General features: G+C 41.1%; 1 protein-coding gene across 2 annotated transcripts in view; it reads right to left on the bottom strand.

Annotated features, from left to right (window-relative positions):
• The window catches only part of jarid2b (jumonji and AT-rich interaction domain containing 2b), a 105,401-nt gene that overhangs the window by 53,713 nt on the left and 25,742 nt on the right, over positions 1 to 25,946 (bottom strand). For both annotated transcript variants that reach the window (XM_079258599.1, XM_079258600.1), the window contains exon 2: positions 4,466 to 4,592. In XM_079258599.1, the coding sequence (XP_079114725.1) occupies positions 4,466 to 4,592 (127 nt within the window). The remainder of the gene's footprint in view (positions 1 to 4,465; positions 4,593 to 25,946) is intronic.

Here is a 25,946-nt window from a genome sequence, read left to right as displayed (position 1 = left end):
TTGTGGATCCTGTAATGGCTTGAGTGGTTGTGAAAAGGAGAGCACGCAAGGACAGAGCAGATGCGATCTCTTTCCCTGGCATTAATAGCTAAACTCTCCCTCCTTCTGATGTTTTTATTCTTTTGCTCGACTCCTCGTGCACAGCCCTCTAACCCTCTGTGCTGGTGTACCTTCTTCTGTCCATCGATGCTGTCACCAGACAGAGAGAGAGAAAAGAAAAAAGGTTCCACGCAGTGTTTTTTTTTTTTTTTTTTGCTTCCCCAGCTGCCACTCTGGACACGCAAGCTGCTGGCAGCGGAGGAAACGCAGACAGCAGAGTGACAGCAGACTGAGTGTTGACGGAAAGGGCTTGATGTGCATAAAAACAGCAGGAAGAGCAAGCCCTGAGATGTGCCGACAGACAGGAAAAGAAAGAGAGGGGACAGTCGGAGAAATTGGCAAACAAGGAGCCCTCTCTCCAGCACCCACTGGTATTTGGCCTACAGCCAGCTCCTCCATCAATAGCACTCAGAAAAATGGAGAGGGAGAAAAAGAAAAAGGACTGGAAAGGGAGACGAACAGGAAAATACAGCGGGGTGGGGGGGACATGGCGAGGTAGGAACGTAGCTACAGAGATAACGCTTCAGCCAGCCTGAGAACAAGAGAGGAAGGGAGAGGAAGAGTGGGAATACAGGGAAAGAACGGGAGGGTTTGCGATGGAGGAAGAGCGGAGAAAGAGGAAGGGATGGTTTGCGTGATGGATAGTGAAGATAGCTAAGGCAGATTGGGCAAAGGACGGGAAGGACAAAACAAAAAAGGAGGGAGATGGTGACAAGGAGGGAGGCAGAGACAGATGAAGGAAGCAGGAGGGAGAAAAGCGGAAGGAAGGTGTGGAGATAGCGAATGGAGGAGACTGAGCGGCAGGAGGGAAAAAGGAGACAGGAGCTCGCGGAGAAGGCAGTAACCAGAGTCCTATTGATGTGTAATGAAACCCTGCATTGGTGGTGGAGGGGGGGGGGGACAAGCGGAAGGACGAACAGATGAAGGGAGGTGGGAAACGGGCAGGGAGAGGAGGAATGTGGCTCGGCAAAGGTTGTGTTGCTGAATGAAGGGAAGATGGGAAGCAGAAGGGCATAATGTCATTTGTTAAATAATGCAGGAAAGAAACGCCAAGACAGGAAACGCGGTGGAGACAGACGGCTGTAACCAGCAGGTATAGAGGCTGGGGAGATGGCATGATTGCTGGTTATGGGTGGGAAGAAGGCCGAGTGGGTGGAGAGACAGACTGACACATACAGCTGACTGACAGGCCGCCACACCTCCTTCAAAACAGAAACCAAAGCCACTGCTGCCACACAGTGACCAAGAGGAGGAGGAGGGGATAATCAGAAGTCCATGGGGAGACAGAGATGGACAGACAGATGCCTGATAAGGGGGTAAAAGCTGCGTCAGAGTAGCTTAGAGCCAGTACAACCCTAACCTCCTAGTTCCCAAAATTATGGACATATGGAGGCAGGCAGACTACAGAGAGGCATCAAACTTCATCTTCATTTGTAACTAGCTTCCAGAAAATGTTGATGTCTTTGGGTTTTATTTATACCATAACTGTTTCTATCCCATTTAGACTTCAGAACTGGATGAAGGCTATTTTAAGAAAGAGGAAGCAGACCTTTTAGAGAAGCCTTTCATGGATTAAAAAAAAAAAAACAAAAAACACCATTCAGCTTGTGCAGCTGATTAGAAGTAAATCTTTGGCTTGTGGTGTCATGGTGTGTGCAAACACCTTTGTTTACACACGCGGTTACTGTGATATGGCAGGTAGCGGCATGCATCTCAGAGTTGGAGTTGCTATCCCGACCACTGTATTACTCTTCTGCGAAACCACAGATGTGTCAAATTAAATCATTTCTGAAGCTCTGCGAAAAAGCATCAACCAAAACAACACATGGTGCAGGGAGCTAATGCTGGGCTGTTCCATCCTGGAAAACCTGCAGGCATTATGCGAGATCCTTGTTTTGTCACTCAGTGACTAAAGCCCTCCGAACTTGCCTAAAATGCCTTCAATGTAAAAAAAAAAAAAAAAACCCCAACATTTTATTTGGCAATTGGGCCATAAAACACCATAAAAAGTGGAAAAATGTATCTGCTGGTTTGACTTGATCTACACTTTGCTTTACAGTCTTGTTTTTTTGTTGTGTTGTGTTTGTGTTTTATTTTATAACAAAAAACAAGAGGAATATCTGTAACTTATTGCATGTGTGGACAAAGCTTGAATCTAACAAACTATACTTTCTTATATAAGTTTAACAATTAACAGATTAAAATAGATTTTTTTTTTTTTTTCGCTCACAATACTAAATGACTTTTTTTTTTTTATTTAAAAAGAATAAAATCAACAGATTTTTATATCTGAGACAGATGAAAATGGCTGTGCAGGAGCAAAATCTGCAGCACATGTCGGGCCTCCAACACAAGCCCAGACTCTTACCCACAGTCCTCTAAAACAGCAGGGGCTGCCCATTCAGGATGTAGAGCATGCTGAGCACGATCCTCCAAAATGGCTGACAGTTTCACCACAATGTCTATGCTAGATGGGGAATCTATGTCCCTCACACAGCCTCCAAAGCCTCACTAACCCACGGTGTTCTAAAACAGCAGGGCCCGTCTATTCAGTCCTGCTCCCTTTTGTGTAGGCCTGGGCTGCTGTCGCTACCCCCGGTGCGACGAGCTGCCGACGCTTTCTAATGACTCATTTTTATTCAGGCGATAAGGTCAGCTACCCACAGGGGCTTAAAAGGCCCCGAGGAGTGCTGGAGTGGCAGCTAGGAGATGCCAGACAGACGAACGAGATGCACCAGCCGCAAGGCGGGGAGGGGGCACACTGCACATGCATATAGCGAATAAATAAAGGTGAAGGGAAAACATATATATTTTTTAAAAAAACAAAAATAACAGACAAAAGTGGGAAAGAAAAGGAACACTAGGTATAAAAGATACGCTGCATTTCAAAAGACTAACTCCTGTCTGTCCGTCTATCCGTCTGCCTGTCTGCTGAGCTGGATGGCTCCTCCTGGTTCCTTTCTTTCTGTGTATGGCTCGTGTTAATGTCAGCTGAGAATAGCTTCTGAGGCGCGTGTGAAGTTCAAATCTGCGCTGTTGGCAGACTGAGGGTCTTTTTAGTGCCGGCGCTCCAGTGTCAAACTAAGACAAGGTGGCTGCTCGGTTCCTAAACAAGCTGTTCATCTCCCTGTGCCCCAACTCTTCTCGCATTGTTTAAGGTTCAAACAACAAAAACACACAAATCCTTCAACTGTTACAGTAGCAGGGTTCAAACTGGAATTGCATTTCAGTGTATGTGAGCTATTTTAAAAATGAATTCTTATTAAAGTTCCTCTGAGAAGATGCTTTAATGAGGCTTGACCCCGGGGTGGATGTAAATGTGTGAACAGCACTTAAACAATATTTTTAGTGTCCCGCTGTTTGATACTTTGAAACAAGATTAAAAAGCTCCTCTGAGGATCTGACACTGCATTTTAACCCACAGCATATAGAGATTCGTCTTGTCCACAAAAAAATAGCATAAGCTGCACAAAATGGTTGGTGCTGAATTCATATTTTCCTACTAACATATGACTTAAGTGCAGTTAAACAACATTCATTTAGTTTAAGCATTCATGTGTTTTTATGTGAAATGAACAACTGAGCCATTTTTTCCCACATTTAACAAGAAACTTTGTTTGTGGCAGGGTGGTGCACAAGACTGGTTCCTTGTTTTTTAATTCTACCTTTGTCGTCTACATTTTTGTACTCTCATGTTACAAATGATTTTTTTCCAATAAATTTGTCCAGACCAGCATCTTAACAGCAGAATGCTGGTCTGGCTACAAAATTATGTCATTTTGTTCTTGTGGCCAGTACTAGAGGTAGTTGGAAAGTATTTGATATTTTCATCATAAAAAAAAAAAGAAACTTGTCTTAAATGAGACAGCATCCTGGGAACACCACCTACTAAACAGTAAGGCGGAGGGTCCACTGATTCATGCAGGTTACATACAACATGAGACTGCTCTGACCATTTGCAACTACAAAGCTGCAAAATGTTCAAAATTTCAGACAAAAGAATATTTGTGTAATTCCCAGTAGGTGAGGGTCACATCTATCACTGAAGTATGATCTTTACAGGGGCAAATTGTTTCTAAGCTTTATCATGGTCCAACACATTCTTACCCAACTCTGCACACAACTGTTGTTAATAAACGTTGCTGAGGCATTTGATCATAAAAACGTCAGACATTCACTGACTGCTTTCTGTGTGCATCCATCATGGTCTGTAACTATTAGTAAGACTATTTGGACACTGTAAGTGAACTGAATGCTTCCTGACTTATTTGCGCATTTCTCTGGCAATGCAGCGTATTTATCAGTGTCTAAATACACACAAGAAAAAAAAAAAAAAAGTCTATGAAAGCCAGGAATTTCAACTCACCATTGGAGTTTGTGGTTCCGTCACCGTCAAGCTGCCGTTTCTGTGCCGTCCTAAACTCCTTTAGGGAGAGGTAAAGCACCTTTCGCATCATCCGCTCCTCCGACCACGGGATGCCATCACTGTCATCCTGTGGACACATCCAAAAGAAAGAAAGAAAGTGGGTCAAAATTAATGACAAGCAATAGTAATCAAATTCTGCATCTTCTTCCTTTCAGTTCTATTACAGTCACCACATTTTCTTTGCTTGTGGAACACAATTTCAGATAAACACCACATTTCACATAAACACCATAAGCATGGACAAAATATCTCCAGAAGTTGGACTGTTGTTTATGCAAAGAGTTTCCTTTGTTTGTCTTGCCAGACAACTGCAGTGAAGTAAAAGTGTGATTTGAGGTCAGGGTTCAGGAAATGTTCGCGGACCAGCCGAGCCATCCAAAACAAAACAATGCCATCCGTAAAACCGTTTAGTTTTCTGCCAAGAAACGCACACACTTGCTCTGTATTTTTTTTTTTTTTTTTTTTTTATCTACTTTGAAATCTATAATGAGCCTGGAAAAATAGTAGTTTACAAGATGAGCTACCAATAATAGCTTAGTAATAGTGTCCAAAATCTTCAACCATGTGTCATAAATGAGAAAGCCATGCCTGAAACACCAGTATGGGTGACGGTTGATTAACTTGTCTGCCAAATTAGCAAACAAATGTAGGAAATATGAAAGTCTTCATGTTGTGTTTTTATGTAGAGAGCCATGAAAAGTTAAAGCTTTCTGTGGTGGTTTTTGCCCGCTGGAGCCATCCCTTTGCATATTGTACTGGAGTGCTCTCTAAAGCATGTAACAACATTAGCATAACATAGCATTAGCTAGCAGTTTGACACAGGGCAACCTATTAGCATAACAACACGAGAGACTCCACACAAAGACATGATAGCGCTACGTTATGATGATGAATATGTAGTAAGCAAATAAAAAATACAAATGGAAAAAAAAGCACCGCTGGACTGTGAGTTCATGTGTTGCTAATCTCTCCCAGACAAAAGATGTTATTGTCAAAGAGGTCATAGAGTCTTACACACACACACTCACATTCACATATATACACATTCTTTCCAAGACGTGACTTTTTTCCTCTTTAGTTTAAATCAAACACATGATGGCAGCACGGAAAATGAAGTTAAACCACAGCTTATTTCAAACGCTATTGCTCATATTGAGTTTTAACAGCTTATTAGAAAGCTATTCCGCTGGAACGAGCACTGCTGAAAAGGTCTTTAGTGAGTGTCCAACAGCAATAAGCACACTTCTTGTTCTTCATTTGGTGCTTACACTCTGCTTTAGCAGTTGTGTTTGATGTCTCACAAAACTAATGATGAAAGGAAATGAGATTAGGACATGAGCAACAACAAAGGAGTTTTAATAAATAAGGGAAGCTGGAAACAGCTTTTTCTCTTGTCAAGCCATAGAGTGAAAGGATTTCAGCTGTTACTGCAAGTTTTAGAGCATGTTTTCATAAAAAGGCAAAAAAAAAAAAAGAAACTAATGTAAGCTTTCTGTTTGCATTCAAAGCAAGACTCGTGTTTGCAACACTTCTTTCTGTAAGAGTCGTATCTATGCCGGGAAAAGCAGCACATATGATCATCTGGTTAACTCAGATAACGTCAATTGGCTGGAGTAAAAGCTTTGCACACATCACAATGACATCAGTGCTAAGAGACCAAAATTCCCCCCTCAAATGTAAAGATGTTTAATAGTGTAATGAAAGAAAACATAAAAACTTAAGAAATGAAAAACAAACAAATACAAAAAAATTGAGGTAACACAAACTGACACAGTGAGGATGTGTATGCATGTGTGTGAGAAAAAAAAAAACTCAATCTCATGGTAATATGCATTTTCCTATTAAAAAAATAGAGAAATAACTACTGCACAAACATTTGCCTTAGTGTTTGCTGCAAATGTGTCTTAGTGTTTGACACTAAGTGACATTTCTGAGAGGTTTCTGTATCACTGTTAGAAAAGCAACCAGACCATTTATCATAACTATGGTTAAAAGTGAGACGCAACGCCATGCAATGGCTCCGTCTCATAACTCATTCAACAGTGCATGATGCAAAGCAGAAAATACTCCTCTTATTGGGATGGTTAAAAAAGAGAAGAGGATAACAAAGAAAGATTGCTTTGATCTACCTGAATGTAACTTTTGTAATAAAGTAACTCAGAACAGTCAAACTGTTCATAAACTTATCAATATTTTTGTACAATATTTATATGACTGAAGATTCTGCTTATTTATATTTTATCTGCACAAAAGCATAGTAAAGATTTTTTTTTCCTCAAGAACCTCGAGGACAGGACGTCAGCAGAGCTTAGGAAGGCAAGCAAGAACAATCTGTGCCTGCACATGACGGACTGGATGGGCGACAGTTGTGTCCACCTGCATACAGAACGTCCCCCTAACTGCTCGGTGTACACTCTAACGATGCTTTGCAGGCTCTGACAGAGGTGGATATGCAGCATTTTGTCTGCAACATGCGGTTCCTCATTACGCTGTCACACGTAAGCCTTTATGTACACACTCACTAGCTAGAGAGGTAGAGCAAGTGTTCAATTATGCCATTCCTCCTGTACTTAATGTCATCTAATCCATTGTTTGTGTGTGTGTCTACATGAGTGTGTGTCTGTGTTTGTGTGCAAAACCATGCCAGGTAAGCAGCAATTACCTAGACAGCTCACTAGCACTCTTTTCCTCATGGTGTGGCACAAGGCCAAATGTTAACACACACACACACACACACACACACACACACACACACACACACACACACACACACACACACACACACACACACACACACACACACACACACACACACACACCACTGACATAAACCTCATGTTTACAAACATTCTCACATATACAGTAGACTGCTAATACACACAGCTCAGCTGAGGGGAGAAAAATGTCTCCTCTCCAAAAAAAAAAAATTGACCCTAAAGTTCATCTGCATTTCTTTTTCTCCCACAATCTCTGTGGTTTCCTCTGAGTAGTTGGCAGACAGCCACAGATAGCCTACTTCCTGCATCGTGTACACACAGCAGCGACGACTCGCTTCTTAACTAAATCTGACTTTTCATTCTGGAAAACTGCAGTAGAAACAGCTGCTAAACCCCAAAATACCACAAATGCTTCCCAATAACTTTACCAGATCAACTGATTGGCCTTTCATCAGTGCTGTTAAACAACAGTTTGACCTGAGAAGTAATCTGCTGGTGTGGTCCCTCTCCATTCTGAGCGTTCAGCCGAAAAGTAGAAAATCCAGGCAAAATGGTCAGCTAGAAAAAACAAAACCAAATCTGTACTTGCATAATAGACATATAAATGTTGCATTATAGTATCTCAGTCAATTTTTTTTGTTAATGTGTGTGTGTCTCTGTGTGTGTGTGCTCTTCTAAGGTATTGCCAGATATCTTTTTATATAGACTTTTGCACAAGGAGCTACCTGGCAGTGACGTGCACATTTACACCCATACCAACAGCCCCCACCAGGCGAATAAAATTCCACTAATGAGTGCAGGGAATTTGTCCGTGCACATGTGCATGTGTGCAATCAAGAGATGCCTCAGGAACTTAGTGCACTTACTGTCACCCAGAAACCTTGTAACCTCCTTAACTGTTGTACCCGGGTAATCCTTTTCACAATGGAACAAATGTGGACAGACAAGTCGAAGCACTGATTGAAATATTGTGCAGCATAATATTGTTGCGTCTCTTTCTTTCCTGCGGTGTTGCTCTCACAGTTCTTCGTCTTGCAAGATGACATTAAGATTGAACTGCAGATCTGAAAAAATTAACATCCAGGAAACATCTTTACTACTTTTACAGCAACGTGGCAATCATTGTAAAAATTCAATAAGCAGAATTAGGCAAATGTTGTCTTCAGTGTGCCAGGGATAAGACCTCAAAACCTAAACAGAATGAAATCCATCTCTGCATCTGCATATGCTCATCACTCTGGATGAAAAGCAGAGGCAGTTGCGCTTCATAACCCGGGCCTGGCTTGAATGAGCCTCTCTGCAAAGCAGACAAACCCAATAATCCTGACAGTTGACGAAGAAACAAATGGATTTCATTTGTTTTGAGCAAAAGTGGATGCTGATACAGACATACTGAAAGCATATTGCAGATGTAGTAAGAGAGACAAGAATAGACAGTTAGGCCGTGAAGTAAGAGCGCTGAATGTTCAGGGTGTCTACTAGATGCCGATAAAAACTCTCAGCATTGGCATCAAAATCAAACCTGATCACTTATGCATTCAGTAGTGATGAATACACAGAGAAAAGAGTTAGCAGAAGGAGCACATGTAAGGAACACACACTGAGCTCTGACTGTGTATAAAATATCAGAGAAAGTAAACCAACATAAGAAATCCCTGCGTTTTAAAGAGGGAAACCTGTGAATTCATTTTTCGGCCATTTCATCGCTCATCATGTGACTGTTAAACGTATGCTAGCAACAAACGGTGAAAATATTCACGTACAGCCAGTGCAGTCGGATTTTGCACATCTGCATATCAATCTGCTGTGCACGCTGCACACAAGGCCTTTCTGCGTGTGCCTGTGGGTGTGCGTATGCATGCGCGCACACACTCTAGCTGTTCCAAAAATAGCGCTGCGCTGCTGCAGACTGTGGACGTCATGACAGAGGAATGTGGGCCATGCGCCAGCTGCGATCTGATCTACAAAACTGCACCAAAAAATCTGTTATTCTAACACACATTTCCTCCTGGAGGAGAGGCCGAGAGATAGATGGATGGATCAGCGGAGCAGGAATGTTTTTTTTTTTTTCCCCCTCTTACAAAGCCTCGGTTATTACATCCAGTAGTCATGACAGCCTCATCCCTGCTTGCTACTACCTCTGTTCTTTGGATCTTGGTCTTTTCTACTTCTTGATGAACACATGGGCTCCATATGACTGGCTGCAAGGATAAAACTGTTCAGGGTCTCCAAGTGGAGACGATGACTGAGATGATAATTACTTAATTCCCAAGGAGATCACTGTAATCTCTCTTTAGGTCGTGACCAATCACTTGCAGATTAGAAACATTTATGGCATCTTGATTACAGCCCCACCGAGAAATAAAAACACGTGCAAAGTATTAATGAAAGTCTTGACGATGCCGCAAAAGGTTCAAATTATGCCTACCACAATATTACAGGGCTCTTGTGAGGGGAAAAATAAACATGCAAATTAGACCATTTAGGCATCTTTTTTTTTCTCTTTAGGAGGAAATGATGAATTGGGAAAAGATGGAAATGTGGAAACACTTGCAGCTTTCAAGACTGCAGCCCATGTGTAAATAATGGCAGCAGTTCCCAAAATCTAACCTGGTTCTGACCTTACATCAGCATGATCTGCAAACAACTGAGGTTGTTGCTAAAACTAGGCCAACGTCCTCTAATATTAGGCACACATTTAATCTGTAAAATTTACATTCCAATCCAAACTACATCCTGGTCGCAGTGTCTCATATGGCTTTAAGTAGACCGGATGCTTAGCTCAGCTTAGAGCTCAGAAAAAAGGAGAATGGAACAAAGATTTCGGGGGTTGCTGGGGACAAGAGGCCCTATATAAATCACCTCATTACACCACAAGCTCATTGCATTGGAATGTGCACAGCTACAGGGCCTTCCCTTTAAACTAGTCGTGCTGAGATAGCCCCAACAGCTTCAAAACATTTCAATCTGCAGGAGAAGAGAGGCGATCTTCAAAGAGTAAAATATACCTCCTGCTATAGAGTAAACAACTTAAACCACAGCTGAAAGCTGTTTGACAGAACTTTCTCAAGCATATGCAACAGATACATTTGTTCTGTCTGACCACAGTGGTCTGTTCATCTAACCTGTTTCATCTACTTTGTCCGTTACATTAGCTGCACAATAATCCATATGCATGTAGCTGCATTTCCACTTCTCCTAGAAGTGCACAAAACCTAAATATCGGAAGGAAACACGTTGAAAAAAACCTCTCATATTTCGCAAAAAAGTTTAAATGCTCTCAGGAGGTGGTTTTTTAAGTCATGTGGATAAAGGAGTAAAGAAACAAAACTTTCATGGAAACAATTTTTTCACATTTTCACACCCCCAGATGTGACATAAGGGGGTCAACATGACCAGTTTATATTAGGTAAAGATTGTGAGGAAGGATGGACAGAGGAGTAGGCGAAAATGGTTTTACAAATAATTAAAGAGAAAAATACTTTCTTCAAACTCAGAAAGAAAATTAGAAAGAAGGGTTTTGAAAAGCGGTGGCAACTGGAAATCCTTGAAACAATGATACATGGCTACCATGTATAAGCCACAATTCCTGCAAAATCTTGCCTACAGGTATCTGTGTATACTATTTAGCCCTGTAGGGGATAAAATGCCATCAGGCTGGTAAAGTGTAAAGCAGCAGAGAGAAAAAAATGTTAGAAAGAGCTTTAAAACACAGACTGCCACCAAGTTGTTTGCAGATCCTGCTTGTGCAAGGCAGAGAACATCTACATAAACAGTTTTTGCCAAATGTGCTCCAGTTCTCTTCTGCAAATGGCAGACAATCCTGTTGTGCAAACAATCCTGCACAGAAGCTTCCTGCTGCAGATTTTTGCCACTTTGGACAGTTTGTTGCAGGAAAATTGTAGAATTTAAGCGTAGGACATGTCTAATTGCTAGCATCTTGTCAAAACATCAGTTATCAGTGTGCATCAGTAAGGCTGCACTCGCATCTGGATAGTCTGCTAGACTCGGTCCGATTGGAGACTCAGTTCAGTTTGGGGGGTTAACCCAACACCACATTCTGGTGGTCCAGGTTCATCAGATTTCCATCAGAACTTTTAACAAATTCTTCCAGTCTGAGTGTGAGCCATTTCTCCAGTCCAAAGCCACCTACCAGCCTACATGCACATATACATTGGCTCTGTTTACCCACAATTGCCATGCAATGAACTTTGGACTTTGCTTTGTAGTCTTGAAACAGACCGAGCCTGCTTCTTTGATCCGAATCCAAATTCACTGCACAGTCACAATACCCTAAATGAAACGGACATGGGTTCACATCAAAAAGTCTGATGTGAAAGCACCCTTAGACTTGCAGAACATGTCGCTGCATGCGACGTCTTCAGAGAATCCTGGTAAATTCTTCTATCCACCAGCTGACTGGATGTGAGGGGTTAATGGATTATTTTTCATTTTTACCAACAGAAGATAACGGTGTGTTGCCAAACAGACCTGCAAAAACTGTGGTTTTATCACAGAACAAGGAGAGTTCAAAACTGCTTTTAAAAATTCACCGGCCTAGCCAACATCACAACCCAGCAGCAATGAAGGGGCTCCCTGCTGGCTCTCTGCAGCGCAGCTGTCTGAGCAAACACTGACCATGTCCAGCTTCACTTATGCAGGAGCAGATAACCCACCAATGCAAAGGGGGATGATAGTATATTTATAGTATTTAACAAGGGAAATCAGAAAATAAATAAAATTGTATATTTTAACAAACCTTTTTAATCTTTTTCCTTTTTCTTGGTTGAGTTCTGAATCATTGCTGTAAAATTTGTGCTAAAATATTGATCTGACTGAGCTAGATCTGTAAATGCATGAATTTCAATTTTAAAGTAAAAAAGCCTAGAAAACATGGTCAAATCGCTGCTACGGGAATGCTAAGTCTTTCTCCAGAAGGGAACGTAAAAGCAATCTTGTGACATCAGCTTTGCTGCAGTATCTCGGTTTTGCAGCCTTGTCGTCATGGTTTTTAGGACTCAGCTGAGAAAAATTCTTCAAACTGCAGTTATATTTGGCAGGTTAAGAGGGCCAAGTCACCTCTCATTTCTACAGTATAGTGGAATCCAGGCCTCACAGCAGAAGAGTATTATAATTTGCTATAAATCTGCCTTTGTGTGTGTATATATATGTCATTTCTGATCTGATAGGTTGCATAACAAATGGCTCCAGTTCAATAATAAACAACCTCAATCGACACACTTGCCTTGCGACTGTGTCACAACATCATTTTCACTCTGGCTGCATGTCACCGAGCAGAGGTTTGACTTGGTTTCATACACTGCCACACACGCACGGTATCAAAAGCTCACTAGCTGTGGCCGCAAAGTCTGTAAGATCTGATGGACGGCACTCCCCAACATGTTGTCATTCATCATGGTAGCAGCTGCAGTGGCTGCAACATCTCCCCGCTGCTCCCTTGGGATCCTTGGAATACCATGCTGCTGATCCCACTTAACAGAGCTGACTTGGTCTATCGAGACAAATATGAAAGGCATGGCTTCTTTTTTTTTTTTCTTTTTTTTTTAAATAAATAAACATATGAAAAAAAAAATCAATAGGAATAGTTTTTTTACATTCATAGAGCTGAAGAAATATGCTCTGCATGATGTTTGACAGTAGGTGCCATACGTCTTTGGAGATTATAAAAATCCCTCCATTTTTAAAATATTCCTGACAGGACATTTATTTACTAAGATTACTGTCAAATTTCAATCATTCAAGCTTAAAGGTATTAACAGGCTGAGATAAAATGCAAAAGGCCTACTGGAGCAGAATTTTTGTCACCGAGGTAGAGTTCTGTAACACATACATCAGGAATAAATCAATTCTCCTCCAGCTCTTAAAATGTTTTACTCCTTGCAAGCACAGTCACATTTTTCTATAGTGTAGACCTATGTAGGATGTCATATCACTGTTGAACATTGCGATTTTATGGTGTGCAATGCACAAACGCTAACATACGTATTGCTAATCTCAAGTGTATTATTGAGGCATGCATTGCAGCTCTGAATATGTGTTAGTTATGCGCCAATGCATGTAACATCCACAAAATCAGAATACCGCCTTCTCTGCAAGACAATATGAACGCAGTTTTCAGTAATGAACCCCTCCTTGTCCAGTTTCAAGCCAAAATGCCTTTGCAGTATCATGGTTGTCTTTATATGGACACTGCACATTATGATATTGAGATAATGATAAATTTTTAATATACTGAGCAGCCTAGCGATAATTTATCTGATATGGCAGATTCTATTAAGTTGGTTTGGAAGATAAATCACCTGTTGATTAAAACACACCCCTATGAAATTAGGCTTTCATTTGAGAAAAGTATTATCTCATTACTACTTGGTAATAACTTTTCTGGTTACCAGCCCGCCAGGTTTGTCCTTTCATTGTGGGACTTTATTGCAGAGTAGAAAATCTAAGAACACAAACAGAAAACAGCCGGCATGCTTGTTGTGACACAGTTTAAAAAGGTATAAGGAAGACACAATAGCTGGAGTGTGTGTCATGCCAGAAAGCTACCCTATCCAGCACACACACTCTCACACATACAGAAGGAGGGGACAGGAAGACCGAAAGAGGAAACGGAGTAACCTCATTAGCTTCATGCCTTGTCTGTCAGGAACAGCCTGCAGGCTTGTATGAATATACAGGAAAAAAAAAAAACACCGACCTCTGGTCAGTTTATGCAGCATCTGTCTGCTGCTAAGGGGAGAAGCCATTTGTATGGAAGCAAGCCGGTGTGTGTGGGACCTGGGGGAGACTTCTACAAAGACTTGATGTCAGCCTTGGCAGCCAGACTCAGACTACATGGTCACATCTGGAGTCCAGTAAGGTAAGAGGGTAAGGCTGTAAACAATCAGCAAGGAAAAAAAAAAAAAACACACACAAGCACAATTCACACAAGGGCACACTTACACACCAACAACAATAAGTCATCGCCTGAGGCTTACACCTCATTTACTCATATAAAATTCTGCACAAGGAGAAACAAACTGCTTTACTAGAAAAAGGCTTTAATTCCCCTTTCCAGAACCAAAACACTGAAAAGATGAAGCGGGTGAAAAAGTCCACTGCTCGCCCACACAAGTCAGCTGTTGACAATAAACAATGAAGAGAATGACTGAAAGGTAAATTAAAGACAAGATATCAAGTCGCATCATTTGAAATGCTAAGAAAAAAAAAAAAAAAGTGCTGTGTGATGATCAAGTCTTCAAAACATCAATAAGCACACCCATTACTGCAATAATACTCACTGCGGAGAATTAAATAAATGGCACACAATTTGTGTAAATTAAAATAACTTTTCACACCGGTGCTCAGCTAGCTCAAAGCCATTTAGCCCAGCTTGCATAGTAAAACATAGACCATAGTAGTGATTAAATGTTTTTTGTTTAGCCACCTGTCCACTTAAGTCAGATCCATTTTGTGTTCCTGCAGTAAAGCCAACTTATTTTCTCTTTATAGACAATAACAATTTCACATCCTGTGGTCTACTTTCCTTTGTTCACAAAGTCTAACAGGACAAAAACAAAACATCCTGTTCTGGCCAAAATTTGCAGGCTCACTGCTTTCTATAAAAATCCCTGAGTGGTGCTCACCTTAAAGAATCTTTTCAGCGTCCTTATGGAAAGTGATTAACCTACCTTTTAGAAAGGCATTAATTAGCTTTTACATCATGACCCAGGCAGCAGCAGCAGCTTGAGTAGCACCACATCTTTATCATAATGATATAGGACAGGAGTGTGGTTTTACACAAACAGCACAAAGACTACATGGAAACAAAGAAAAAAAACTAAAAGAAATGTTCTCGGAAAAGAAGGAAGAGACCGGCCTGTTATGTATAATGCTATATTTTGCCATCCTACGCCATCTTGAACGCATGAATCAAACACTGACCAGCGTTGTTCATAGAGATGAAGGGTACTAAGATCACAGAAGAGAAGAAGAGAAAAGAGGAGAAGAGAGACCACCAAGACAGGCGTTTAAACAGGGCATCTCAACATGCATGTCCCAAGTTGCCCTCTGTTGGGTCAACACTGGTGAATAAGTAATGGCTTATATAAGGGTTATGACCCATTTATGCTCCCTTTCAAATGCAAATGCAGACGTTCCTCTCAAACGTTGCCATACATCTACATCGTACTTCCACATCTCTTTTGCAGATGTGGAGCCACTAGTGGGCAATATTGAGTTCAAAGTTCCCTTCCACAGTGGCTATAGAGACACATTCCCACTACCAAAGTTGTTTACAACCAACTAAAGATGCCGCAATAAGTAGAAGAATGAAAGACAGTTTTTTGCTGTTCTCAATGTTTTCCTACGTCTTCTTTGGGTGCTTTTTATTTGGTGGTTACTGCATTGTCCTCTTCTTCTCTGGTTTGTTCCTTCCACTGATTACGTGTCAACTACACAACTCTACACTGCCCCGCATATTTCAGTGTTTTTGCTCCATTTTTATTGCGTCAAGCGAGACAGCCAAGACCGTTGAAAACAAACCAAATTACCTGCAAAATCCATGAGATGGACGAAACTGTCAGTCTGTCTGTGTATCAGTATTTTGCTTTGAGCATAAATAGGCCTTTGGTCTGACTTTGTGTGCCAAATGTTGCACTTGTGCCCTGGGTGTGTGTGTGTGTGTGTAATCCAAAATCCTCTTGAGATCTGAGCAAAGTGTTTGGCAAAAACATTTTTAGGAAAAGGTTCACAACAACAAAAGGTTTTACTACAACAATAGATAGCCATAATAGTAACACCATAAAGAAAAAAACAATCCATGGATTACATGGACTGCTGTTCAATGTAAAGAGACCGAGTTTCCACTGGTGTGACTGGAACTGATGACAGCAACAACAGAGTAGCTTGTACAGACCATGTAAGGTCAAGTCTCCCTGGCTGACAATCTCACTAACAAGCACATCTCAACGCAGCGCTCTTTCAACACTGTACACTTAGACACACAAGATGGTCTCTGAAGGACTTATAACCTCATACTACACAAGTGCTTGCCTGGATTATTATAGGCAGCCTGTGTACTGATGTGTACATATACACATGCACATCCAACCATGACCGGAGTGCATACCTACCCCATCTTTTAGTATGTGTAACAGAGTCTGTCTGAATATTTACAGTTCTGGAAAAACGAGGCACTTATCCATTTTTAGATGATATAAGCAAGAAAATAGAAAAAAAATATAAAATCAACAAACTATTCAACAAAGCAGTAATCACAATACAATATAATATCACATAATACAATATAAAGACAATATAATAATTAATAAACTGTGTCTAATAATTAAACTGTTGTGACAAGGTAATTACTCAGCTTATTAAAGAAATAAACTACTGTCTCCAGGTGTGCATTGCATTGAGGGTTGGCTGTTAGCAGCGATAGAGAGAAAAGGGCCAAGGACTCAAAGGTTAAGGTATGTTTATATGTAGCTGCAGTGCATCACTGAGGTAATACTGTATCAGTATCAGCACGAGATCAGGGAGTGCGAAGGACTCCTTTGTCTTAACCCCCTTCTCCACCACTCACTCACATGCATGTCACTCATCTCAAGTACACACACAATCACTATAAAGTCTGCTGTCTTAATGCCAAACCCACATGTGCTGATATTAATTGAGAACAACTGGATTCACACATATGTTAGACATGAACATGACAGACTGTTTTTTTTTTTTGGAGGGGGGGTTACATGTGTGAACACTTCAGCATGCCACCATGTATACACAGACACATGACCAAGTGTTTTCTTCAACAAAATGGCTTCTTTGTAGCCTCCACTACCCCAGCAACATACCAGTAAGGTTTTTTTTTTTTTCCATAGGATTTGGCAACAAAGACAAACTTGTGTTCTCAGTTATAAGCTGTGTTGAAAAGGCAGCTGTGTGAGCAGTGTGCAATATCTCAAATGCGCTCTGATATTCAGCAAGTAGGATGGAGCAATCAAAACCACAAATCTGGATACTAAGATGGATACAAACACCTGAAATCATTATTTATTGGCTCATTATAAAAGCCAAGCTAGACCACAAGCAAAGCGCACGACAAGCTATCTGTGATAAATCTATAATCATTGATGGCAGAATGGTAAAAAGAAAAAGATCCGTGCAACCTCTGTTCACACACAGTCATCATTTCCACTTCTTTATTGCAATCCAGATGCATTCTGTTTATTTACTCCCAACACCGAGGCCCAATTTAGGCAGAATGAGGGAAATTAAATCAAGCCTTGTGAAATCGCTTAACTTCCCTGCCCTCGTTTCGTCCATTAAATTGTCATTGTTGGCCCGCTGTTTAGGAGACAAGTATAATCCTCAAGGAGCACAACAGAAAGCAAGAGAATATGCTCGGTCAGTGGGAGTATATGACTCAAAGTGGAAATCATCTACTGAATCATTGATTATATATTTATATTAAACTGGTTAAATTGGCATATCATACCATCTTTATTTTACAGTGCTTTAAAAACATTATACTTTACCAAAGTGCTGTTCGATGAAAGCAAAAGGGCTGACTCAAGCACAACTTTTAAAATAAATATAACCAAATAAAAACAACTAAAACCAGATTTTAAAAAAAAACCTAATAACAATAAATACAATTGAAGGTCACCGTCATAACCTTACTTGTAGTTGTAGGCCAGGGAAATAAGTGGGGTTTTTTGTTGTTTTTTTTTTAACAAGATTTAAAAACAGCAGTTGAAGAAGCCTGTCTGACATGCTGAAGATGACGTTATGCTGACATCATGCAGATATTCGGGGAAAACAGATTTATTTGAGACTGATTACATATTGATGACAAAGTGAATATCAAAAGAAGCATCAAACCTACAGTCATTTCTGAATGTCCACATCGACTTAAGGTGTGTTCACACCTAGATAATCCACTAGACTCTAACATTCTTTTTGACCATGTTTGCATTCATGCAGCACTACTCAAACAAATGGTACCTTTTAAATAATGTGTCCAACTCCCTGCCCGAGCTAGTGCTGCATCAAGAGTTTGCGAAGAAGACAAGACACACAATGAAGATAAAGTTGGTCATCTGTTGGTTGATGCAGGCCAACTTCTGCTTCTACCACATAACAGCTAATTACAAGGCTCCCAGATCCCGGTTGTTCTGATTCCAAAAAGGTCTCATAGAAAGACGTTCAGAGTTCTTCTATGTCCAACAGAGAGCCATTTCTCTAATTCAGAGCCTCCTATTCTAACATGTGCTTATGTTTTGGTTGTGTTTACCCACTAATCTGTGCACTGAACTCACAATGCACTTTGATTTGGAGTTTGCTTCCTGTGTTTGGTAGTCTTGAAGCAGATTGGGACCTACAATTTGATCCAAATCCAGAGTTTGTTCGCACGTTCACAATTCCCCAAACTAAGCGAACTTTCCGAACGGACAAGGACTTTTAATAATAAAAAAAGGCTGGTGTGAATACAAAGTCCAGCTGAAGTCAAGGATTTGGGGGCAAGCAGGTGGCCAGTAGGGGTCAAAGTTGACCTCCTGACAGGCACATTGGTGGGCGGGGCCTGAGCCACTCTTCTCAAAAGGACCTGCCAGTCACAGTCACTTATTTACCATGCATTGATTTCTTCTGGCCCCCAGGGAGCCCAGCTCACTATTTCTCTTCGACCCCTCTACCCCCAACCAGAGCCAGATAGGGGCCATTTTACATGACAAAGTGCTATGGATGAGCAGGGCAGAGAAAAGAAAGAAGTTCCTTTCAGTTGCTGATGGGAGAAAATCCTTTTCCTACAAGAGGCTGTAGTCACATGGTTCATATTTAAAATAGTAAAGGTGAATGATTGACTTCTTAATATTCGCTCATGTGAAACAGCTTCCCACACTTTGATTTTGAGACTGTAAAACTGAAAAAGGTTTATGTTTCGCATTGGTGTCTAATCTATAACGCTTTGCAAACAACAGCTTCTGTTAAAACTTTAGCTTGCAGCCTGAAGCGCACACCGACCTTCTCTTCTATTAAAAGACATGCTGTGTGCTGCTTTAGAGCAGCGAGAGGATCGACAAAAAAAAAAAACAAAAAAAAACAAAAAAAACACCAACTTTCTTCTTCAAATAAGCTTGGATTCAGAGAGACACTTTTTTGGCATGTGAAAACATTTCTGTAATGCAGAAACAAGATGTGAAATAGGGGAAGCCTGATGTCTTCGGTTTGCAAAAAACTGGCAGACAAACAAGGCGTCTGCTGCGGTGAGTAAAAAAGAAACAAGTTTGAAATGTATTAGCGCAGAGAAGATTGGGGGATTTGGAGTTTGGTTTGTTTTAAGTCCCATTTGAGCCATCTGCCCGTGTGAAAGCAAGTTTAAGAGTCGGACATTTTCTGCCAGCAGATTTTTTTTTTTTGGGGGGGGGGTGTGGGGAGGGATTTAAAGCGATGGCCTGAGGGAGTTCATGAAAGAAAGGGAGAGCGAGGAAAGACAGGTAGGCATTGTGTCTCCTGTTTCCCTTTCCATTCATTCACCCCGTTTCCCTTTTGGCCTCTTGGGTGAGATGGTAAGTGAAGAGGGTGTCAGACATGCATTTCTACTTGGACGCTGTCATCTGAAAAAAAAAAGAGGAAGTTTCGTATGCAGTGCTTTGCACTAATGAAGGAATTCAGTCCGCTGGCATCCTCATAGTGTAAAGAGCCCAATGAATAGCAAGAGCTTTAAGACTTCAAAGAGATGTCACACATTTGCAGATGAATGTATATCACCGCTTCACCTACTGCTGCAATACAATCAAGGTAATTGTTATTGAAAAGGTTGATTAGCATATAGCTTATGTGCATGACAATCTGACAGAATTAACCGTGACTGTCTGAGAATTAAAGGATGACATCTATGAAATGTGATGTAATTAAAAGCAACTTAACGCACACGATTCCTCCAACCTTACTGCGCCTTCTGCACTCCCGACACAAAATTTGCACCACAAGAAAAATAATTGTTTACAGTCATGCAGAGGGGTGATAAAACAGTGATTGTTGAGTTACTGCCGCACAACACGGGGCATTTAATTTCAGACAAAGTGAAGGAATGATGAAAGCTTGTCCCACAGGCCTGCTGGCGTTTCTCCTTTTAAATAACCTCCTCCCCACGTTGCGCTTCGCCATATTTCACGACGACTTTTCAAATTCAAACAAATCTTCATCCATCACTGACAGCAAGGCAAAGTAAACAATCATACTGTAGATCAATCACTGTCTGTTTAATGCCAAGCGGTGCAGACGCCGCAAGGTGCGGAGGTTTAACACGGCGGCGTGCTCACATAGATTTCACAGCAGCAGTTGTGACGACGTTGCAAAACAGACAAACAGAGGAGGCTGCAGATGCCGGTTATCAACTCACCTTCGTGCCAGCAAACCGGGCTTAAACTACAACCTTAAAATCAATTCAAATTAGGTTGTGCTATATATAATCGATAAGCCAGAGGCTAAACGGCAATGTAGAATACTACTGTAAATACTGCAACAGAGAGGTGTCTGAAGCTCTGAGCTCGTATCAGTGCTGCCAGGGCTAATCCCATCTCTAATCTAAACCTCAGATCTGGGCTCTCTATTGCCGTGTCTGCTTTAGACCAAAGTCTACTGGCCATCATCACCTGGCCTTCCCTCCTCTCATCTAACACTTCATAAAGACCATTCATCCCACCATCCTTTCATCCGTCTATGCCAGGGGCCTCGTTAATCCTCCTCTCCATCCTGACCCTCTACCACTCTACTGGACTGGGACAAACTTCAAAGAGGAAGACAGAGAGCGCTAGTGTGGATGTGTGCGTGCATCTGTGTGTGTGTGTGGTGATGGTTGAGGGGGAGGGATGCAGATTGGGTGGGTGGGCAGCTGTGTTGTGCTTGGCCTATACCACAAAGCCTTTAGAGGACAAGGGCCCACACACGCAAACACACACACAAATACTCACAGGCAGTAGTTAATCTCTAAAGTCAGTAACTAGGCTCAGTAAAACCTGACTGACTTACTAGAAATCTGGCAGAGAAAACACAGAAACAGCATGTTAAAGCTGCCTCCAACGAGCCCATCCCAGATTCGCAATATTAAAAGCAAAGAAAATATGAAAAATCCACACAAACAATAAAAGGTAGGGTGGAAAATTCTGGAAAAATGGTTTCAGCAAACTACATTTTGGAAATACACAATTATTTTTTGCAACAATAAAGCAAAAAACAAATAAAATGCTTCTGGAAAACATCTCCTATGCTTCTTTTAAAAAGGTAAAAGAAAAAAATGCCGGGGTGAATTTTCCCCATTCAAGCCAAACATGTTTAATCATCATACAGTAGATTATGACCCATTACAGCTATCAAATGACTGGAACACGTCATTTTCTCACTGGAAGACGTCCCACTTTACCAGCTAGTGTAGAATTACATTATACTGCTGCTGTGATGAACAACCATTAACTGGACTGGTACACAGTGTGCTACGCTAATGCCTGGCCCCATATGTGCTCCAATGTGCCTAAAGGGTGTGTGTTGGGGAGGTTGGTGGAGGTGAGGGGTGGGGGTGTGAAAACAACGAGTTCTTTGACAGACAAGCCTCAGCTGAAAGTGACAGTCTATGTTGGAAATAGTCTCACACACATGCATCAAATAACAGCGCTGATGACAGCTGAGGGAGCCTGACATGTCTGCCACCACCACTGGTGCATGTATGTTTATTTTATTAACCTGCCACAGACTTGGTGGGGAGCAGGGACGGGAAGGGGGGGGGAGCCAGAAATGGCTAAATGTGTGTATGAGTACATGCTGTGACCTCCAGTCTTTTTCCTCAAACATGTCTGGTTGTGTGCTAATCTGTGTTTCTGAAGCTCAGGGCTTATGACACTTCATCAAGTGCATGCATTTCCCAGTGGGAAGGTATTGAGCACTGACATTTCAGTTTGTGTCTGACCTGCTGTGTCCACACACAACCAGTAAAAAGTCAGCCAGTCACAGCTAAGGCCAAACAGCACAGGTGTGTTGAAGGGGAAAAACAAGCAAACAAACAGTGATCATCTCGGATCTTTGATAGTCAACATGCTCTTAATCCTTACATCAAAGTAGCTGTTCTTTCAGTGGTACGTGTGTGGGGGGGAATATCTAGTCTCTTTGAGAACATGTATTTGGGTCAAATGACAAACATCTAAAAATCTTTGGGGAAAAAACTGATTTGTTTCTTTTGTGGATGGAAGAATAACTTAATTAACCCATTACTTGTTGTTTATCCTTAATGGCCCACAAGCATCATGGTGCTATGTTTTAACCCCCAGACCAGTTCAAAATGCAATGAGGCTCAAAGAGGCAAAAGTACCAGATATCAGGGGCCAAACTAATGATAACAGTATTTCTCAACATGCAAGTTCAACATAATTCAAGGGTTTCTGAGTGTAACATTTGTTTAATTTTTTTCCCTCCACTTTTAAACAAACATTAATATATCCCTTAAAACTCGCTGCCCTGAACAGAGCTGTAAACCCAAGGCTGAAAAATAGCTGTAGTACAAAAGCATTTCATGTGCCAGAGTCCTCCAGAAAAGGTCATCTTGAGAAAAAATGTCTTAAAAAAAGAAGAAAAAAAAACACCTAATGCCATACAAGGCTTTTTTTTTTTTTTTTGTTTTGCTTCAGGTTTAAGAATGCTGATAAGATGTTGGCAACCCTGACTTCTGAAGAGATAACAGCTTTACATAGAAATGACCAATTCCAGTTTCACCTGTTCAACTTGCCAAACTGGCAGGGGCCCACGCTATCAACCCAGCTTCCTCACTTATCACTAGACGGGCTGGTAACGGACAACCAGCCAAGCGTGGCACACCCTGCCTAGATAATAGCCAGAACTGTTCATTTGATTATTGACGCTGGCTTCTTTCCTGCTCCGTGTAAAGAATGTGTATCTGTGTCCTCGGCACCATCATTTCCCAGCTACTGATTAATAAAAAAAAATGCTCCTGCTCGAGCCTGCCCAGAAGAATGCACCTGTCACATGAACTCAGCAGGCATTAAGTGCAAACAACGTAGGGCATTTTAAATCACGTGCCACTGCTTCCCAAACACAAGTGAAGCAAATGAACAGCACAAAGTGTGTGTGTGTGTGTGTGTGTGTGTGTGTGTGGAGCAGACAGTTGCATGTGACAGATGTGAATCTAAAAGTATTTCAGTAGAAAACTGAGCTCTTCATGGTGAAAGCAAGTGTGTGGCACTCTTTGTAAGCATTACAGGTCAGCTGTTGCTCTTGGCCCGGTTTATTCACACAGCCTCTTGGCTTCACGGCACAGTGACATCCTGTCTTCATTTCTCTTTGTCTAACAAATGCAGCATTTGAGATAAGGGCCAGTTCACCACGAGAACAGCAGAAACACACTTAGCAGTCATCTACTATCAACAACATACTGAATCAGAGAAATATTTCACTCCTAACTGACCGACTGAGGCAGTTAAAGGCACTTTTCTATCTACCGACCAACACCTTTTCCTTGCTTTAAGTACCTTTAATCATACCGAATGCATCATTAAAAGCAAAGCCTTGTTGACTTTTTGTAAATGTCTCAAACCAAGTTGTGTGATTTACAGTCCCATTTAATTTAAGCTGATGCTCTGCGAGCAAACTCTGTCATGTTCCTGTTGTAGTTCAGCGAGGAAACCCTCAACAGTTTTATTTCTTCTCTGGCGTTTATAACCCAGATGGGTAACTTAGCGAATGAAGGATGCAAGTATGCAAGAGGAGTAAAAACGAAGATGTATTTACACACTACTTGCAAGCAACTGCAGAGTTTAGGAACAAACAAAGGGCTAGAATTCGGGGGGGACAATATGGCAAAAACTGTTATCACAATAATTTTGTCCTATCGATAGATATTTATCCAGATATATAATTGCCAGTTTGAAAAGTGTCCTGCAATGTCACCTGAAGAAACTAAAAAAAATCACTGGTTGAAATTAGGATGGCATTTATTTTTGTAAAATTATAATATAGTGTAAAGAACAACACTGTACATGGGTAAGCAAATGTTTGTACAGGTGGGTACTACAACCCGGAACAATAAACTACACAAACATGTCACAAATAGGTTTCCGAGACATTTAAACACTCCGCTGTAAAATAAAAGTAAACAAAAATTATAGTGAATTGGTTTTAAATTTCAAAAATGTTTGTACAATGAAATCGGAAGAAAAGTCCTTGTACTGTTTTGGAGCGGGTGGACATAAGTTCTTTTTTACATCACCCGTCGAAGGATTGTGTAAAATGTCAACCAACGAGCTTTGTTTTAACAAGAGCAAATGATTTTAAAATAGCCTTTAGTTATCCTTTGCCAGAAACACAAGTCTTACACAGTATATGGCATTGAAGCTGCCCTTTAGCGTGACACATTGGCTACGGGTATGTGATGTTTCTTAATACGGAATTAATAATTTTGAATTAAATCATTCAGAATTACTGTATTCTCCAGTGAATTTACATGAAAATAATAATTCTGGTTTACATAAAACACGTCCTCACTTAATTCCTCTTTAGAGCGACAGCTTGGGAAGGGTTCTGATTGGACAGAAGGAGCACGTGACGTATACTGGATTTAAGCCAAGTTTGCTCCCTGCTTCTCGTCTTTTCAGTTGTAACTTGTAAAAACTACATAAGTACCAGTTACACCGCTATTTTATTATCTATTTTTATTTATCTGTCTGTGGATTGTCATTGTTCAAGTAGCAAACAGTGTTTTTGATGATGGCACAAGCTCTCCTTCATCACTACTTTGCTGCTCATTTTCACTCATTTTTTCCCCCCCTCGATCTCCCCACCTCACCTCAAAGCACACACTTTTATATAAATTAACCCCCCAGTGAAAAATGGGTGTGCACTGCGATGTGTATTACCCGTGTTGCTGCCCGACAGGTGTCTGTGACCTTTCTGCTGTATTACACGGCATATTGAGTAAAAGATCACCAAAGTTTTTCATCGTTCTTGACCAACTTTTTATCACGATGTATAAGATAAATTTATTGGCATTATAAAAGTCCCATTTACATCTGCAGTGAGGAATTCAGCTATGAAATATGACCTTTAGTCATTCAGAACACATTACAAATGTAGTCAGAATGTGGCCCAATTAACAAAGTGTAAAACTTACAACATGAGGGGTTTTCTTTCAGGCCAGACATGGCAGCCAACGATTCGTTTGCCAAACAACAAATGCCTGTTCAATTGCTCTTACCTGCCAAAAAATGGCAGTAAAATATTGCTGTGAGGCAAGCAGGGCTGGCTGGGGAACAGCCTCTAGCTTTTGGCGCAAAAAGGCTGTTGGCCTTTATACACTGGATGTTTTTCCTCACCATTTCCACCTCTGAAACATGCTCTTTTCCACCTGACTCCACTAAACCTCTGTCTAAATTGGGCAGAAAACAAAAGTGCAACCTGCAAAAGGCATCAAAACTGAAAATAAATCTGAAAATCTGCCAACTTCTTGCCATTACAACTGCTCACAATGTTATGTTCTTGAAAAAAAAACAATCCAAATATATGTTCAAACACACAAACACAGATGAACGCACTCGATGTGTGCCAGCCTGGAGCGTGGTGCCAAAGGTAACAGTGAAGCAACAAGAAGAGAGGAGGAAGAGGGAAAGAAACATCTCAGATGTTGCTGCAAAAAAACT

The sequence above is a fragment of the Telmatherina bonti genome, assembly GCF_933228915.1.
Source record: "Telmatherina bonti genome assembly, chromosome: 19".
Lineage (NCBI taxonomy): Eukaryota > Metazoa > Chordata > Actinopteri > Atheriniformes > Telmatherinidae > Telmatherina > Telmatherina bonti.
Note: the sequence above shows the minus strand (reverse complement) of the source record. Positions and strands in the feature narration are given on the sequence as shown.